The 19,618-nt window shown below is 44.8% G+C and overlaps 1 protein-coding gene across 1 annotated transcript in view; it reads left to right on the top strand.

Annotated features, from left to right (window-relative positions):
• Window positions 1–19,618, top strand: part of kcnd2 (potassium voltage-gated channel, Shal-related subfamily, member 2) — a gene marked incomplete at both ends in the record, with an annotated part of 210,642 nt that overhangs the window by 188,132 nt on the left and 2,892 nt on the right. The window contains 4 exons of the mRNA XM_080754106.1: window positions 7,191–7,353; window positions 13,490–13,591; window positions 18,487–18,582; window positions 19,358–19,605. Of these exons, the coding sequence (XP_080610232.1) occupies window positions 7,191–7,353; window positions 13,490–13,591; window positions 18,487–18,582; window positions 19,358–19,605 (609 nt within the window). The remainder of the gene's footprint in view (window positions 1–7,190; window positions 7,354–13,489; window positions 13,592–18,486; window positions 18,583–19,357; window positions 19,606–19,618) is intronic.

Genomic DNA, 19,618 nt, shown 5'->3' with positions numbered 1-19,618 from the left:
TTTTATGATTTTGTATTATTTTTTTATTACGATATTTTATTAGATATTATGTTGTGTTTGTACAAGTTTAAAGAATGTGTGCAAGCATGAATAAATCAGACATGTTGTCTTGGATTTACCTTTTTGTGTTTACATTATTGCAATAAGTTGATAAAACCTTTACAATTATAAAAGCTGTGTAAATGTACTCTGCTTTCATGCCAGCAGACTGGAGTAGATCCTGATATATGAATTCAATAGAGAATCATTTTGAATAGAGAATCGTTTTGAATCGAGAATCGTTTTTAAATCAGAAAATAATCGCTTCTGAATTCGAATAGTTTGGATTTGAAAGAATCGGAAAAAAAAACGTGAATCGTGACCCCAAAAATCAATTCTGAATCCAAAATCGATTCTGAAGCCAAACCTAGCCGAGCATGCGGTTGTGAGCAGGGGTTGCGGCCTGAAAAGGTTGAGAACCACTGGTATAAGGAGATGGGGAGATAGAGGAGTTGTGGATGTGACTTGCAGAGACCATGGTAGCGTATCAGTTATTAGGATATACGCCAGTGACTTCCCCCCCCCCACCCCCGACATTGTGACGTATAGTAGGCCTTCAAGCCTATCGTCGTTAAGGCCTGTCGTCGGGCGAGACCTCTTCATCTTAATAAAATCTCCATTAGCCACTCATCCAGCCAGTCTGATTAACACACTCTGCACTCCCCCCCCCCCCCCCCCCCCCCCCCCCCCCCTGCTGCGCTGCGGACCCTGCACGGCTCCATTCGCCGTTGAAGTCAAGCCATGACTACAAGAAAAAAGCTGCAATCTGGAGATTATTTGAATCCATGTTGTTGAAGAGTTACAGGCCTGTTATGATCATTCAGAGCTATCTATTTATGTGTTTCTGGTAATATTATTGTCCGTTCACAAACATGCCCACCACAAGCCAGCATGGCAGTGACCCCTGGAGAAGTGGTGTGGGGCATTTCCATCATTAATTCATCCATGCCGAGAGTCGTGCATACAGCTAAGGTGGGTTGTAAGCATCTCTCCCTCTCATTGGCTTAAGATTCTATTTCCCACATGTGTACACTCTTTTGAGTGACAAATGTATACATTAACAGAACACTGAGGATTTTAAGTGTGTAGTACAGCTGAAGCATACTGAGGACTGCCTCCAATGTAGAGTTTAAACTGAAGCACGGATTGATTATGACAACACAACTTGAACTGAACCACAGTTATTGATTTTAAAACTTGAACTGAACAAAGGTTATTGATTAGTGACAAAAAAAAAACGTGCTTGTTTGGCTTCGCAGAGATGCAGCAGTGAAAAAAGGAATCAGGGTAAAACTCTTCCTACAGTATGTGTGTTTTCTGACACACAAGTAGGATATTGGATAAGCCCAACATTTATTTTCTGCATTGCTGATTGGACAATTTGGGGTTTATTATGTTTCATACGGTACTTTGGCATAGCCGATATACAAGCTCTTAATGTATCCACATTGAGAGCTTGTAGTTTGTTTGTTTTTTTCCGCAGCATAAATTAGGCTTGAGAGGCGATAGCGATGATGTCATATCATATGTGAGCCTGGGCAGGGGGACCCCAGAGTGCTGGGATTAGGCAGGAGAAAAAAAGAGTATTGATTAAGAGCAGGTGAGAATCATTCTCGAGAAATTCCCCATCCAGTATTTGAAAAATAGAACAAACTGAATCAATACAACCAGACTTTTTTTTCCATTAGCTGAGTTTGGAATTTTATCAATTTCAATCTGGTGTCTATTTTGGGAAATATAGACCAAAGGTTTCTCACCTGCATCACGGCACCTTGTGAGCTTGTTTGATGTGCAACACCATAGTACAACAAAGTATAAAATAGGACTTGGTTGATCAGAGTGTGTTTATGTTCTGTTCTCGTGAAAGAGTATTTCAGAGTTCATTGTCTGCAAGCGGGAATTCCAGAAGCTCTCCTCTTTCCCCCATGAGACTGAAGGAAGAGTGTTTAAGCGTTCCCCGAAGCAGCCGAGTTTGATTGAGGAACACTGAGATGTGACTTCGGGGACAGTGTCTCCTGGTGACTGTCATTTAATTACTAAGACGAGCTGCAGGGCTCATCTTTCACAGTACATGAAGGCTCTGCTATAATTAACTTCATACAAAGGAGACCACACATGCACACTGTCATGGCACAATAGTGTACACGCATAGACGCACGCACGTACATGTGCATGCGCACGCACATGCGCACGCATACTGTATACACAGACACTGAAACGAGGGTGTCAAATTCTCCTTTTTCAAGTGAGAGGCGATATCATCACCAAATCAATCTCATGGCCACACGCCACATTTCAGATTCCTTCCAAAAGATATTCTTACTTTTCTTAATTTTTGAGCATTGCTAACCGCTCCTACATCTGGCTTAGTGTGTATGTCCGTCTGTCCGCCCGTATGTACGTCCTGGCCAAGTTTCTGTGTCCATTGATTAGTGGCACATATATACAGTACTGTATACAAGGCAAGCCTGTTGAAACACTTGACTCCTCATCAAAACACCTCAGTTCTGCATTCGCAGTTATAGCACGAGCCACGCGGAGCCGAGTGTACCCGCGCTCTGTCCTACTGTAGCATCAAATCCCACTGGAGCACTGCTGCTCTACATCCCTCTCATCTTTCCTAGGCGTCTGCCTCGATAAAGTCAAAAGAAATACAAAGTGGAGAAGATAGACAGCACGCTGTCTTTCTTGTTTAAACATAAAACGCGATGAGCAAATGTTGTCAAAGACCTTTTAAAGGACATCCACGCTGACTCTCAGAACAGACAGCTGTGTGTGTAGTCATCATCCGATCCCCCTCTCTCTCACCGTGACTCGCATCCAACATGGCGCCCATCAAAGGCAGACAGGGGCACAGCGTGCAGCCTTGACATTGGTTAATTAGATCGGGGTATACATTATGAATGGGGATCTGCCAACCCCTTTGCCGTTCATCCATTCTCCATATAATGATTAATGCTTGATTACCTGCTCACAATGACACCTCCCCCCAACACAAACGCGCACATGCGTGCAAGTGCACACACACACACACGCGCGCGCGCGCACACACTTCCCTGTTTTCACAGCACAAAGAACACACCAGGTAAGGTCAGCGCATTATCTTGTCACAGCACATTATCAGGGCCGCGCTTGAGAGGGATGTGCACTTGAGAGACACTTATATATAGCAGGTGTCCTAGTTTATATAATGTGTATGAAAATCGGATGTACATTTCACATTATAAAGGTCAGTCAGCTGACACTCCTCTGTCCTATTATCCGGGGAGACTTATAGCGCTCACGTACAAACGTGGCACAAACCTTTCTGGCCTTTTGATCATCGGCATTCAACCATAGCCACGCAAGGAGTATTAAACGTGCCATGTTTGATGTACACACGTGCGTGTGTGTGTGTGTGTGTGTGTGTGTGTGTGTGCGCCGAGCGAGCTTCACGGTCTTGCGCCCAAACTCTTAAATCTCCGTAAGCCGCTTGCCCCTCCCCCCCTGACTCGATCTGTCTGGCTCTGGCACAATTAAAAATGACAGGATGCCAATTAACCTCTGGGCCCAAACCGTTGTAATGACACAACTGCAGTGACGTGACGGGCAGACAGTCAAACAACCAACGACGTGTCCACAAGGGCACTGGCACTGGCATGAGACAGAAGGAGAGGAGAGGAGGTGAGATGAGAGGAGAGGAAGAGATGATTGTGTACGTGTGTGACTTTTAATAAGGTAAACATGCAAGAGGTCCAACACACACACACACACACACACACACACACACACACACACACACACACACACACACACACACACACACACACACACACACACACACACACACACACATTAGCATGCACGCGCATGCGCACAGAGACTCCGTCTTTGACGAAGGACGCGGTCCCATGGGTATGATGAGGACATCCACACCAGCCACAGTGTGTGTTTGACGACTTTGTGACTTTGTTTGCGTGTGTGTGTGTGTGTGTGTGTGTGTGTGTGTGTGTGTGTGTGTGTGTGTGTGTGTGTGTGTGTGTGTGTGTGTGTGTGTGTGTGTGTGTGTGTGTGTGTGTGTGTGTGTGTGTGTGTGTGTGTCTGTTGTGGGGGGGCGTGGTGTAAAGTACTCAAGCATACACACACACACACACGCACACACACACACACACACACACACACACACACACACACACACACACACACACACACACACACACACACACGCACACACACTGCAAGGTCATAGCATGCCATCCAATTTCCCTGGGCGGAGCATTAGACGGAGCGACTCAAGGTTTGGGAGCAGGAACAAGGCTGATCAGTCACTGACACAAACTGTACCTGTCACCTTGGCCAGACACTCGCTATTATCCTCTCCTCAAAGACAGAGAAAGATTCAAGGAAGGCAAGAGCCCTTAAAACTTGTCTCTCGTAAATGGAAAGCTCACTCACAAAGCCCCATCCTTTGAGTGGTTCGTACCCTCTGCTATTTCTGAAATAGGGTCTGTGTTTTAACATCACTAGTTTGCTGAGGATACAGAGATATGGATGATCATGTGGGATGAGCGATTCTCCATCCAGGTCATCGAGAAATGCTTTGCCATTATTGTATAGAAAAGACGTATCTGATTTCTTGGTGAGTAGGGCTGTCTTTTACAGAGGTACGAAGCCTTTCACTTTTTAGAGCCACAGTCAAACTGGCAAAGGGAGGTCTGATTTCCATTTCATTGCTATACATTCTTTTTTGGCAGTGGCCTTGGATTACTGTAAGCCTGATGGAATAACTATGTGTACTATTGGAGTTTGAGAAGTTCTCCATACAGAGGGCATATCTCCATTGGTAAAGTAATTCCATGAATTGTGGATTAAGCATCAGCATTCAAGATTCCCTGCCAAAAGCCTAGTTTATTGCACTGCCAGAAGGAATGACGGAAAGGGTCTTCAACTACTAGACCACATACAGTATAGCAAAGTGATGAGAGAGTGGAATTCTGTTGCATAGTTTGTCAAGCTTTGGTGGAGCCACTTTCACTGCGAAAGATGCAATAAAAAGGTTTTTCCTACTGTATATCAAAGAAGTTGCCATTTCTATTTGGGCATTTAGCAGACGCTCTTAATCCAGACAACCCAAGGTAATACATCAAACGCATAGAATTACTAATTTAGAAGGATCATAAGTGTTATTTCTTACATGTAAGAAGATGTTAATCTCTGTCCCATTTCAATAATTTACGAAGGCAGTCTAGAATTGTATTCGTGTGTCCTTGTGCCTGCCTGCCGTCCGTCCGTCCTTGGGTCAGTCTGCGCCTCCATTTTTGGGCAAGACATGTCCTCATAAATATGATGTCATCAATATGATATATTGAGCTTTAGGTGCCTGAGCTCAACCAATATATTTTAAACAAGTTGCATAGCAAATTACATCCCCCCCACATCCCTGTGCCCCCCAAAAAGAACAACCGGGTTTAAGCATACTCTCTTAGTTGACGTTGGGCAGAAGGCAGAAATGGCTGATATACAGTAGGCCAGGGGTCTTCAACGTTTTCAGCCTAAGGACTTACTTAAAAATTACAACATTTGCCTGGCAACAATTGCCTGGCTGATCTATGTAAACTAGACCAGGTCAACCTGGTTGTGCCAGACCCCGGTTCATGTCATCATCATGTCATCATCATATATACCCTTTATATAGAAAAGGGACAGACCGACATTTGCTTATGTAGGCCTACCCATTTCATGGGTCTGGCAAAAAGAAAATACAGCTAGAAAAACACAGTCACTCCAACACGGAGCCCTCCTCCCACTGGATTATCTCTCCCGCTGTGATCTGTGTTCATGCTCTGTGATCACAGAACATGGGGGGTGTCCAATAATGAATGAGTGTTTTCTAAGAGAGGATGAGGCAGGACACAGCTAAAGATGAAATATAGGAAAGTAGGGCACGGGTAGTATTCACGAGAGAGACTGTTAAAGTCTCAGGGTTTCTGTCTCTTCACCGTCTTCCCGGACTTTTTCCTTTAATGAACTGCCATCTCTCCAGAAGCGGAAAACCCACCCAAACATGTATTTACAGCACTGTGAGTGAGGCGTTGTGCGGTGCACTTTAAAGTGAGCATAAAAGAAGTCATAAAGAAGTCATAATCATAACACTCAATGGCTTTGCCATCAATATTGCATGGTGTCTGCCCTCCTGGCTCGCTGGCTCCTTCAAGTGGTCAGTTGTGGAACTGCATGTGGCAGAACGCACATGCACTGACTCCATCTCTCCATTTAATTTTCTTTTCTTCTTTTTGAGCGGTGGTCACAGTCTGTCTGTCTGTCTGTCTGCGTGTCTGTCTGTCTGTCTGTCTGTAGCCTGCAGTAACCTTTTCTGACCACACATGTTAAGGGAGGGGCGCTGTTGTTCAGGCCAGGCCAGACCAGGCACACACACACACACACACGCACACACACACACACACACACACACACACACACACACACACACACACACAGGGGGGAAGGGGGGGGACCACCGCTCAGTTCACACGGGTGTGATTTTTTTTTTTGCCAAGGACATACAAATGAGTGGACAATAATGTTACCAGAAACACATAAAGAGCTAGCCTTTATATAGTATAGTGTTCAATGGACCTTCGGGTCTTGAAGGTGGTCTGTAACTCTGAGAGTTGTTGCTGTCCTTGAGTCTAAAGTCTAACTAAGGGTCTTTACCAGTGAACTCCTAATGTGCCATAGTGTCAGTAAATCAGTGTCATAATATTCTGAAGAAAACCTGGACACATTTAGTAATTCAGGGTCATTATAATGTTATGTAAAAATATCTAACATACACATATATAGACATACTGTATATAGACAGGATCGGGATTCGAACCCGCGACACGCTGTCAGGCTACGCCAGCCTTCCGGGCCAAGAACAAGTCTTTGCCACGGACACATTTGTCTGTGTACAGACATATTGATTAGAGCTGGGACGGGCCGGGCACGGGATGGATGCATCTGCATAATTAGTGGTTGGGCTTCGATTCCGCGACTCGGTGTGAGCTTGCAGATCGCCTATTTTTCACAGGTGGAAACTTGCAGGATGTGATACATTAAGAATCGCTTGCCTTCACAATAAAAGCGTTAATTAATAGTTAACTCTCTATACTCTTCTCTTTACAAAACAGATATGGCGACATGGTGCCCAAGACCATCCTGGGGAAGATCTTTGGTTCCATCTGCTCGCTGAGCGGCGTTCTGGTCATCGCCCTGCCGGTGCCCGTCATCGTCTCCAACTTCAGCCGCATCTACCACCAGAGCCAGCGCGCCGAAAAGAGACGTGCACAAAGGGTGACCAGCAGCCACCACACCCCCCACACACACCCAGACACACATACACACATACACACACACACACACACACACACACACACACACACACACACACACACACACACACACACACACACACACACACACACACACACACACATACACTCACACCATAGATAGAGGAAATGGACAGCGCCATGCCATTGCTTTCTACAGACCGTAAATGAAGGAGCCTATTTCTCAGCGAGTGCAAATCTGCCATCTTTCTTAGAAATTAACATGGAAATGAACCAAATGAATGCTGTTGGCTGCCTGGAGGCCGGGTCTTCACTCTGTGGAACCAGTACAAATCATTCATTTTAAAATTAATGTGACCATAATTTACTAAACGAATATCATGATTATAAAAAAAATATAATAATAAACTAGCGATTGAAAACATAAAGTGTATGTGAAAAGGTTAACTAAGACAGTGGTTCTCAACCTTTTCAGGCCGTGACCCCGAAAATAATCATATTTTAACTGGGGAGCCCCCACCCTGACGAGCACTAAGAGTTGAGGCATTACATTTTGCATAACATGGTTCTATTGTGAAAATAGCAGATCTACATGCTCGTTGTGAGCATGTAGATCGGCTATTTTCACAGTTTCTGCCTAATATTTGACAATTTGGCCAATGTTTAATTTGTAATTTTAGAGTTATTAAAAAGTCCTTAAATTGTCACTTTAGAAATGTGCAGATACCCTCTATACACTTAAAATGTATGCTGGTCTGTTTACTGTTGAGGGAGAAAACAATGTTGTACATTAAGTTAATCATCTGGGGACCCCCCAAAATAATTTGGAGACCCCCCTTGGGGTCCCAACCCACAGGTTGAGAACCACTGAACTAAGATAATAAAATCAAGTGTAAAGTTCGCCAAATCCTCTCTTAGACTTAACATTGAGCTAAAAGTTTCTTCCCAGTAGAAGGTGAAATAGCGACATCTGCTGGGCCATTAAAAGCAACTTCAAGGAGAACCTGGATGCGAACAAAACATGTCCATTTGAAACACACACACATTTGAAATGTTTATTTATGTCCACATAAGCAGAAGTACAAGAATTCCTCGTACAAAGGACATAAACAATATCAGTGCAGTCAGATAATCAAGGAAAACTGCCAGTTACAAAGTGCAGGTAGGGCAGAACATTGTTACACACAATACTGTTGGCATAGATGTCAAGCACAGCAGACAACAATCATGGGTAAAGATAACAACGCCTCCTCCAAATGGAGCGACTTCCTATAATAGCTGATACAGAGCAGTACCTTGCTAATTGTTTGGCTCTCCTTTTGGGGAGGCCGGCCATTTGAAGGCCCCTTACAACCAGCTTGTGCACATGCCCTAGGCTCCCAAAGATAACACACACACACACACACACACACACACACACACACACACACACACACACACACACACACGCACTGCCAACCATCCTGACTCCTTATAGCAGTCCATAAAGGGTTCAAACACGGTGGTGGGTCTCTCTCTGTCACAGACTACAGTGGGAGGCCTGCTGAGTGTGCAGGAAAACAAAATACGTGTTCAGACACAAACACCAACAAGCACAAAATTCTGTATACAGCAAATACGCACACAGACAGACACACACTGCAGTGCAGTTTTAGAGAAAGACCTAGGTTGTTTTTCTTGTTAAAGCTAGAATGAGAATCTCCCAAGTTTCTATGTCAGTAGTCCTCAACCAGTGGTCCCCAGGTGGTCCCCAGCTAAATGATGCAGAGTTGGTAACCAAATAGACCCTTATAGATTGTAGAAAAGAGCCATACTGGACATGCCTTCCCATGGCTTGGCTCCACCCACTTCACCTGCCTCAATCCCCACACCTGAACTCACTCACTGATAATTAGTTACCAGGTGTATATATGTTACAGTACGTTTGGGTAACTCAGTACGTTCATTGTAAGAGCGCTTGTTTTGTCGTTCACCACACACCAATCACCACCAGATGGCGACGACAGCCATTCACTAGTGAAGGCGCTGACGTCACTCGTTTGCGACTCTCTTTCTTTATTTACTAGCCTAGCTCGGCAGTGTTTAGCCATTAGCTTACTATGAGCTAGGGAGCGCTCCATTGTAGTCACTTGGACAGGGCGTTTATCGTGGGCTTGCCCAGGCCTTACGGCCTGGGCATAAATATAACGATTGCATTCACCACGGCTTCGTAACTCGCGCGGCGCTCCGCCGGCCGCGCAGCCCTGGCCTTCGCGCCGTGGCCTTCGCGCAAGGTCCGCTGGCCTTCGCGCCGCTTGCAATGTCGTGGACAATCGAGCGGCTCCGCCTGGAGGACGTTGTTGTGGCGACCGCTTGTTCCGCCCCGTGCCGCACGACGAGTGCTCCGTTTCTCGACCGTACTGTTTCTCTATCAAACCGTGACATATATACTGCCTCTGTGCTCTGCTCTCAGTTGTAGTTTGGCAGAGATGGAGACAAGTATCACCAGAGCCCTGGCCTTGAGATATATAGAAGTTATGCGTCACTTGAAATAAAACATGACTTCTGTAAAAATCAACCATCTGGAACTCCTCACGCATTCTTGCCGATGCCACCGTGGCGATGCAAACACACCTCAACCAGCCCCAAAACCTAGAATCCAAATCCTTTCTTTCATAGATCTTTATTAACGGACCCTTATACTGTAGATGAAATCAAATGGACCTGTATGGGTCCATTTGGTTTAATTTTTACGCTCTCAAGAGTTAATTTATTGTTAAACATCTGCCTTTCTGTGTGCATGAGGTCAGTCCGTTGCTCTCTCCAGGTTGGCAGAGGGAGTGTAGCGCCCAGGATTACATTAGAGTCTAGACAATTGACACTGGGTGAAAAAAAGGGTTACAAAATATATGGTACCACATCCATAAAGCATGGAATTGTGGACAAAGTCCTATCCAACGATAACAAAATAGTCTTGAGTTTGGGGTCTGAGAGGCAAATAATCTCATCAAATGGTGGTCCATGGCTCAGGTGCAGAATAGATAATGGACCTTGATGTGAAAAAGCTTGAAAACCAATGCTCTATGTGTTAAAATTGTTGTTTGCAATGAGCATAGAGTGGTTTTGTGGCAGCAGTTTGTGCATGTTTGCCAGGGCACACAAACCCCCCCCATTATTCCCTCCCTCATCCTCAAGTCAGTGTTGATTTAGTCGCCTAAAACTATGGCGAAAAATGTTCGTCGACTACATTTTTTCACTGACGAAAACTATAACGAAGCTATGATGACTAAAACTAAGAGTACATTTTTTCTTTTTTTTTTTTCATTAAAATAGTCTGGTTGCACTGCAGGGGCAACCACACTAACTAGACTAAAATATTAGGAAGTGGAGAAGAGATCCAGTTGAAGACGAGTCATTTTATTTTTGGTTGCGCTCTGAAAATAGCAGATCTACAAGCTCACAATTTTCAGCAGTGTAAAAGTGTAACATCAGGCCAATACGACGCCAACATATTTTTTTGCATGCAATGTGACTAAAACTAAATTCATTTCATTCAAAAGCCCCTATGACCAAAACTAAATCAAAATCTCCAGTCAAAATCAACACTGGCGCAAGTCCCCAAAAAGCAGCAATGAACACCTTGAAAGAGGGGAAAAGAGAGCAGCACACATCCACTTCATGTCTCGTTGCAACTCGTGACGCAGCCTCTTTGCTCTTAATTTAGAAATGTTGGTCGCAGCGGAATACACCCGGGACGAGTCAGAGAGAGAGAGACCCATGGAAAGACAGAGCGAGGCAGAGAGAGAGAGAGAGAGAGAGAGAGAGAGAGAGAGGACTTTATCATCAAGCACTTTCAGGGCATCACGTACGTCCCTCCAAGATCAACAAACTGTTTTCCTAGTTGAGCTGTTAGGGCTTTGTTTTGCCCTAAGGGAGACATATGGAAACATGCATGCTGGACAGGGAGCACTAGTGTGTGTGTGTGTGTGTGTGTGTGTGTGTGTGTGTGTGTGTGTGTGTGTGTGTGTGTGTGTGTGTGTGTGTGTGTGTGTGTGTGTGTGTGTGTGTGTGTGTGTGTGTGTGTGTGTGTGTGTGTGTGTGTGTGTGTGTGTGTGTGTGTGTGTGTGTGTGTGTGTGTGTGCGCGTGCGTGCGTGCCCGTGTGTGTGTGTGTGCGAGCGTGCCTAAATGTCCTCTCAAGCACACAGGGCCGGATTAACCATAGGCCTCGTCGGGCATGTGCCCTGGGGCACACATGCCAATGGGGCACACAAAAATATTTTGGAAAAAAAATTTTTTTTGAAGATTTTTTTTTCTTTTTAAGCTGAGGGTTAAATAACAACTCGAAATGGATCAGGGGAGCATCAGGTACATGTTTTATTTATTAAGCTAATGTATCTGCCACTGGCTTAGCTGTATGTGGAGCCCCATAGCCTACATTAGCAGGAGGAGGAGGAGGCTTCACAGAAATAAATCTTAATCAAACACACCAAAGTTTACATTTACCAGTTGGCAAGGCTTAGATAAGAACTCGAGGTTGTGATGAGATCATTTGAGAAATGGTTCATATATTTATTATGGTGATATGGTCTGCTGCTTAGCTCTTTGACCTCACTGAGGCCCCATATAAAAATCATACAAAATCAATCAGTGGTTTAAAAACGCCAAAGTTGACATGGTCATGTTGGCAAGGGTTAGACAGCAACTCGACCTTGGAATTAGAGCATTTGCTCCATTTTTGATGAATCTGTGATATAATTTCTCAGTTAGCCTGGATTAGCTTGTGGGCAAAAAAAACGTCTATTTAAAATGTGGCAGAATGGGGTTGTTTTGGCTGCTGGGGGAACACTTAGAAGATGAAAATGGCTTGGTTTGGGTCCAGGGTCTTGTGGCATATTAAATGCATATTGTTCCATTTTAAGGGTGGAAAAAGTCATTCTTCATCATGTGGTGAAAAATAAAGTACTCTACAGGTTGTGGTACAATGTATATATTTATAGTATTTTTATATATGTGTGTAGGCCTATAATGTAAAGAAAAGTAGCCTAGTTCTCACTCATTCCCACACTGAGTCTGTGCATTCACATGATTCAGCCATTCATTCACTGACATGACCTGTCACCTGCATGTGCCCCTCCCCTCCCAAATGTGTGCTCCCATGCTTCCTGTATCCTGACCTGTGCCCACAATGCCCAGCTATTTTGGTGGCATTTCAGTGTAAACAACAATTCAACATGGAAAGGAGAAAACAGTTGTTGTGCAAAAAGAAAAAAAAAACAGTAGAAAGCACGGCATAAAGCAATATGCGATTCCACCAGCGCCGGCGCAGCCACCGGCGCCGCAGCCGTGAATGAGGCGGCCTTGGCCCGCGAACCGTGGCCCACCCGGCGTGGGGGGCACTTGAACTTGGTCACCCTGGGGCACCACACAGGGTTAATCTGGCCCTGAAGCACAGAAAGATGAGGGGAATTATAGAAATTAAGAAAATTTCCTCATTTTACAAGAGGCTGCTTTTAGGGTTCAGGAGTTAGAGGTAGAGTGCTGAAGGTTAAGATTAGGTTTAGTCTTAAACCAGTAGCAATCAGTCAGAAGTCCTCACAGGAGCAGCAGTACAAGGATGTGTGTTTGTGCGTGTGTGCTTGTGCACGTGTGCGCGTGTGAAGTCTATCCACATTCTATCCATGCCCGTAACTCTTCGAACAGGGCTTTGCTAACTAAGCAACTAGCATCATTCAGTGCCAGACAAGGGAGCTGACATTTGCTGCGCTGTTCAGCGCCTCCATCCCCCAAAGGTGCGCTTTATTTACTCTCCTAAAGCTGGCTGCGTGCAGAGCTCTCCACTGTTTCCAAAGTACAATCCAATCCGCCATGGTACAGTAGCTTACGTACAATATGCAGAGACCCAGAAGTACGCACGCACACGCACGCACGCACTCACGCACGCACGCACGCACGCACGCACGCACGCACGCACGCACGCACGCACGCACGCACGCAAAAAAACACACACACACACACACACACACACACACACACACACACACACACACACACACACACACACACACACACACACACACACACACTCTCTCTCTCTCTCTCTCTCTCTCTCACGGTAAATGGACGGGCTAAATGAACATATGTGTTTGTTCGCAAACAGAAAACCAGGCTTGCTAGAATTCGCGTGGCGAAGAGTGGAGGTGCTAGCGCTTATATGCAGTACAAAAGCAACAGGCTGCTCCTGGTTGACGCTGACGAGGAGGTAACAGTAGGAATGCAACCCGCTCTCGGCCGGCGCCGGTGTCTTTTTCTTCGTTTTTGTTTTTAAATTTTTTTTTTACTTTTTTTACTTTTTAACTTTTTTATAGTGTTTCTGTTTTTAACCCCGGCCAATGGCCGTGAAATGACATGACATGCCAAGGCTACTAGTGCATGCTGGGATGGATGTGTGTGGGGGGGAGGAGACGGGTTAAATCACATCCCTGCAGAATATCTATTCTTAGCCGGGGAGCCACAGGCCCAAAAGCTCAAAGAATAGGGTTTTACCTGTGACGTCATGACATCATTTTTATTTTTGTTTTTTCTATTCATTCGGTCATTAATTAAGGTACACAGAATGAGAGGCCTGCTCTGCCGGAAACTCTGCGAAAAAAGGTTATGGCCATTTGTATATTCACTCCATCGACTTCAATATACAGGAAAGAAACACACCAAAAAAATATGCTTTAAGTAGCATGTGAGGGCTCAAACTAGGGGTTCTTGATGATTCTGAATCCATTGCAAGCATTTGTTTTGCATGAAAAACATTCCTTGGGCTAGAAAATGGACCAAAATAACGGTGAAAAGTGATGACTCATCACTTTTCACAGGTTTGAGAGGCTGAAATCTAGCCCAAGGAATGTTTTTCATGCAAAACAAATGCTTGCAATGGATTCAGAATCATGAAGAACCCTTTGTTTGACCCCTCACATGCTACTTTTTTTGGTGTGTTTTTTTCCAGTATAGTGAAGTCAATGGGAAACTTTTTTTTCGCAGTGTTTCCAGCAGAGCAGGCCTCTCATTCTGTGTACCTTATTGACCAAATTAATAGGAAAAACTAAAATATGGAGTATGTCATGACATCACAGGTCTTCTCTCATTTTGGCACAGTGGCTCCCCGGCTATCTCTTTCTCTCTGTTTCTCTCTCGCGCTCTGTCTTCATTCAGGTCTGCTGCTTTCGTCTGTCTGTCTGTCTGTCTGTCTGTCTGTCTGTCTGTCTGTCTGTCTGTCTGTCTGTCTGTCTGTCTGTCTGTCTATCTGTCTGTCTGTCTGCCTGGCTGTCTCCACACTGACTACACAACGGTGCAAAGAGAGAACAGTCTAACCCACTAACCCACACACATTGCATGAGGCATCCCATACGCATAGGACGTTCCCATCGACAGGAGCTCACGTCTGCAGCTGCATCAAACTTAGCTCTGGTCCATAGCGTTAGTGGAATTCTCCCTAACGATATGTTCCTCTACCTCCATATTCCTTGGCAAAACCGGAAAACCCCGCCGTCTGGTCCGAAAATAACAAAAACTTTTTCGCCCCTCACCAAACCCAAGGTATCAGTGGACAGTTGAAAGCTTACTCTACTTGGGGGGCCCAGACACAGTCTGGGCCCCCCACCACACGCTTAAAGTTATACTATTATATTATACAATCACAGCGAGTCTTGCTGTCTCTTCAGAAGTAGCTTCCCTCAGCAACTGTGTTTACATTATACATTGGTGAAGGAATCTTGCCTGCTACTCCCTCAATCCTGGTCTAAAAATGACGGGAGGTGCGTATCGGCGACCGAAAAAAGCATTACCGCTACTGACCACTAGTTGAGCAGCTTCCACAGTACAGCTTTAAAATACATTTCTAGGGGGAAATGAAAAATAATCCACCTGACGGAGACACTCTTCCTGGTTGAAGACTGTTTTTACAAAACAGCGCTTCCAACGTTGCAGAGCTGAATAACACCCAACGAGACCAATGCTCTGTTAATGCGGTGCATTTCGGTCCTCTGACCTGCGCGGCAGTAGTGAGTTGGCGCCGTGATGGCGACGACAAATAATAAAAAACAAGAAGAAATTGAGTCTCCATCCGGTGGAATATTTTTCATTTCGTCCTATACATGTATTTTAAGCGTGTGGTGGGGGGTCCAGACTGCGTCCACTAAGTAGAGTAAGCTTTCAACTGTCCACTGATACCTTTGGTTTGTTGAGGGGCGAAACAGTTTTTGTTATTTTCAGAACAGACGGCGGGGTATCCCTGTTTTGCAGAGGAATACGGAGGTAGAGGAACATAGCGTTAGGGAGAACTCCACTAACGCTATGGACCAGAGCTACATCAAACTCTACTGACGAACCTCCTCCTTTTCCTCTGTCGTTTTCCTCCCGTCTGTGGTGACACCTCGTCATTGCGCTTTCTTCTCCGCACTCATTCTAGATGCATCTTGGATTAACCATGTCAGCACGGCCGCGACGCTATACCGACCCCGCCTGCACTGCTCGTCATGACATCACTGGAACGCATCATGGAATTCCATAATTATTAATAAACCCATGGAGGAATGTGCCGCCGCACGCCATAGGGGCACAGAGTCAGTGTGACAGAGGTGGCAAAGAGTCACAATTGGCCGGACTTCCCGTACGTCACATAGGGCTGTCACGATTATGACGTTTTACATGACGATCAATTGTCACTCAGATGATTGCAATTATCGATTTAATTGTGTTTTTGTCGTTCACAATTACATTTCTGTTTGGCTTGTAGGCTTTGAAGTTGCACATGGCAGATATGACACATAACCTAAATATACAAAGAAATGGCTGACATATTGGACAACTTTATATTTATAAAAAGAACATTATAGTGGAAATAGCCGATCTACAAGCTCACAATGCGTTGTGAGCGCTGTGATCTGCTATTTCCACTATTTTTTTTAAATGTTTGAACATATATGAACATTCTTCAACATGTAAATGGTTATGAGGATTATGAAAAAATAATTGTGATTATGTCAAGTAATTGCGATTAGACGATTATATAATAATTGTGACAGGCCTACAGTGATTCTGTCCCCCTCACCCCTGCAGTGTTACTTTTGACAATTCTGATTCTTATTAGTCTTTTGAATAACACACAGTTTAAGTCCTATTTAGTCATCTGAAATAGTGTAGTCTTTGTCTAGTCTTAAGCTTCGTACACACCGCCGGCGAATTGGCGAATAGCAAATTAGCGTATAATTCGCCATTTGTTTAAAACCTTATAAAGTCAATGGAAGCATCCACACCAAACGCGAATTTTAAAAAAGCGAAAAGGCGTCTGTTTTTTATTCGCCCTTGTGTCGAATTTAGCGAACATTCGCTGGTGAACTCCTCTCTCTCTCTGTATTAAATCAAGCTCAGAGAGAGCAAGGTCGAGGGACCTTGCCTTTGCATTGCTTTTCCGTGTCTCTCGTCTGTGTGGCTGCTTGGGGAAAGTACTCGAATGTCTACTGGTAAAAGCATGGTTTATCATGTTTGTTTTATTGTTAATTTATATATTAAAAGACTAATGTTTTAAAATAAATCGCTGGGTATTAAATACAATAGGATCCGAAATGTAGTGGAGTAGAAGGAAAGTAGCCTACTGGGAATTGGACTCAAGGACAAATACCTAGTACAGGCTACTCAAGTAAATGTAGGCCTACTTTTAATTACTTTACACCACTGCTGCTGCGAGCTGCCTGTATGTGGGGGAACGGAGCGGAGGGGGAACGGTGAAAGCGTGTTGTTTGATGTGATGGGTTGTGTGCGCAGGCGAAGACTTCTTCTTTTTCTTTTTATTATTTAATAGGCTAACAACCACGGCCAGGTCATCATCACTTGAGGATGTAGTTTCCATTGTTTTATTTGTTTCCCCGTCCGTTCTCCTCTCTCCTTTCTTCTCCTTTCTCCTGTGGCTACAGGCAGATATCACCCCCTCGTATTTAGGCGAATTAAGCGAATATTATACGCATATTCACGTCGCTTTTTGGTGTGTATGGAAAAAGGCGAATCAGAATTCTTCGCCTTTTTGGTTCGCTTATTCACGTCGCTTTCGCTAATTCGCCGGTCTGGACAGAGCATTAGTCGACTAAATATGAAAATCTTAGTCCTTTAGTCTTGGTCTTGGTCAACAAAATTAACAGCAAATTCTAATTTAGTCTTAGTCTTTAGTCTTTTGAATAACACACCATTTAGTATTAGTCCTATTTTAGTCGACTAAATATCCTTTTAGTCTTTTAGTCAACAAAATTAACACTGCAGCCCTGACAGCACGACGGCTCTGCTGGATCAAACGAGGCTTGAGTAACAAAGAGGCAAACCGTGCACACATGAACACCCGGATCCAAACGAACCCGATCCGCACCTGCTAGACGTCGCCTGTGCTGTGAACGTGTCTGAGTTTCGTTTGACCCGCTGAGCCAGCCATCATCATGACCAGGGGCGTTGCACCAAATTCTGAGCCCTGGGTACAAGGATTCACTGCGTTATTTTATGCTTTAACTATTGAAAAATAGCAGATATACAAGCTTAAAGTGTGGCACAGAGTGCCGCGCTGCGAGCTTGTAGATCTGCTATTTTTGAAAAAGTCAGTGGTGCTCAAACTTTTTCATGTGAAGGACCCCCAAAAAGATATGTATTTGGCCACGGACCTCCATCTCAAAATATTTAGTTCCAGCGAACCCCAGAAGCAAAATTTGAGTTACAAATGTTTGCTTAAAAAATTTAATATATTCAAAGATTTGCACACATTTTCACAACTTTTCAAAAATAGCAGATCTACAAGCTCGCAGTGAGCTTGTATATCTGCTATTTTTCAATAGTTAAAGCATAAAATACACCCCTGTAACACCCCTGTAACACACCTTAAAAGGGGAGGGGGAGGGTAGCGAGATGAGACATTGAATGCATCCACCTGCCACGTCCGTTCTCACCACGTTCTGGTAACGAACAGGAAAGGTTGCCGTCATGTCGTGAGAACATCGTAGCTCTGTCAGGAACTCCAGCTTTCGGACGGTGCCGCCTTATATTGTGCCGCCGGTTGAGGTATACCTTGTAGAACCTTTGAGACACTGGGTGACCATTTTGTTTGTATGTTTTTTTTTTGTCCCGAAGGCCTCCAAGGAAGCAGGCAAGGCGCTGGTTTGTAAGATCAACCCCACCTTCGAGGTGCACCATCACCACCTGCTACACTGCCTGGAGAAGACCACAGTAAGAACACACACACGCACGCACGCACGCACGCACACTCACGCACGCACGCACGCACGCACGCACGCACGCACGCACGCACGCACGCACGCACGCACGCACGCACGCACACACACACACACACACACACACACACACACACACACACACACACACACACACACACACACACACACACACACACAGGCAGACAGACAGACAGACACACACGCACACTTAAACAGGAGTATCAGTACAGTAAATACCCAGTATGTTCACCAGTAAATTACAAACTGCTTTCATGACTGTAACTTAGGAATGTTATTGCTTTGGTACTGGTTTAGATTAGAGCTTCATGCATGTCTATTTTGCAATTGATTGATGACGCAAATTATCCTCGGCTATTAAACCTCATATACAATGAAACAACGGTTTCATGTTTTTAATACGTTTTAGTGTGGTCACTGTGGTTGCTATTGGCAACCAGACTATTTTTCTAGTCCTAAAGTTTTCTGTAAACTTTTATTTCACCTAGAGTACCGGTAAAACTGTAACCCCAAAAGTCCATTGAGTTCAGTGGACGTTTTCTGTAACCTTTTGTTGCGCTGCAAGGCGTTGTGAGCTTGTAGGTCCCAGATCCCCTGTTGAAGACTCCTGCGCTAGCGGGACGCTTGATGAAATTGACTCATAAATAGCAACGCTCACTTCACACTATGTGTGATTTTTTTTTGTATTGTGCCTGTGAAATAAACACGTCAATAAAATAAAATAAATTCTTCCATCCATCCCTCCCCAGAACCACGAGTTTGTGGACGAGAAGACGTTTGAGGCCAGCTGCATGGAGGTGAGCATGGTGAAGCAGCCGTCTCGCTCCTCCTCCGTCTCCTCGGGCTCCTCCTCCAGCCACGGCCTCACGTGCTGCTCGCGCCGGAAGAGGAAGAGCTTCAACGTGCCCTCCAACTCCAACATGGCGGTGGTGGGCCTGCGGGGCAGCGTGCAGGAGCTCAGCACCATCCAGGTCCGAGAGCGACCCGTGGCCAACAGGTCCTGAAACCCA

This window comes from Nannobrachium achirus (genome assembly GCF_963921795.1).
Source record: "Nannobrachium achirus genome assembly, chromosome: 23".
Lineage (NCBI taxonomy): Eukaryota > Metazoa > Chordata > Actinopteri > Myctophiformes > Myctophidae > Nannobrachium > Nannobrachium achirus.
Note: the sequence above shows the minus strand (reverse complement) of the source record. Positions and strands in the feature narration are given on the sequence as shown.